Below are 476 nucleotides of genomic sequence, written 5' to 3' on the forward strand. Positions count from 1 at the left end.
ACTTGCAATGCTTTAAGTAAACATGAGTGGTGGTATACGTGCGTATTTGTTTACTAATAACTTTGCACTTTGCCCTGCCAATCAAACCTCTTGCAACCCTTATAAAAAAAAAAAGTTTCTAGATCCGCCGCTGAAATTATACACATATAAAGTATACAGAATCTAGACACTAAACACACCTAAGGACACGTTCAAGGGACTACGAACGCAAATAGAGATAGCGAAACTAACGTTACGTCAGCTTTAGAAGAATTCCGGAAGGATCGCTGTCCATTGCTCCTGCGGGATTCCAAGACGATTTTCTAAGGTTATTTGTTAGAAGAGGAATAACACACAAGGAGAGAGAAAATATGCTTGAAAATCTGCATTGTGATCCCTACCTTTACGATAAAAACGGAAAAAAACGTTCTTATGCGTAGGGCGCGAAATCTGTAAATAATATGGGATTTGAATTTCTTTTTTTGGGGGGGGAATCG

The 476-nt window shown here is 38.7% G+C and overlaps 1 protein-coding gene across 1 annotated transcript in view; it reads right to left on the reverse strand.

The window, feature by feature from the left end:
- LOC119587766 (rhodopsin-like) overlaps positions 1–476 on the reverse strand; it is a gene marked incomplete in the record, with an annotated part of 44,239 nt that overhangs the window by 3,970 nt on the left and 39,793 nt on the right. Inside the window, 1 exon segment of the mRNA XM_037936454.1 lies at positions 232–279. Within this exon segment, the coding sequence (XP_037792382.1) occupies positions 232–279 (48 nt within the window).

The sequence above is a fragment of the Penaeus monodon genome, chromosome 23, assembly GCF_015228065.2.
Source record: "Penaeus monodon isolate SGIC_2016 chromosome 23, NSTDA_Pmon_1, whole genome shotgun sequence".
In the NCBI taxonomy this organism is placed as follows: Eukaryota; Metazoa; Arthropoda; class Malacostraca; order Decapoda; family Penaeidae; genus Penaeus; species Penaeus monodon.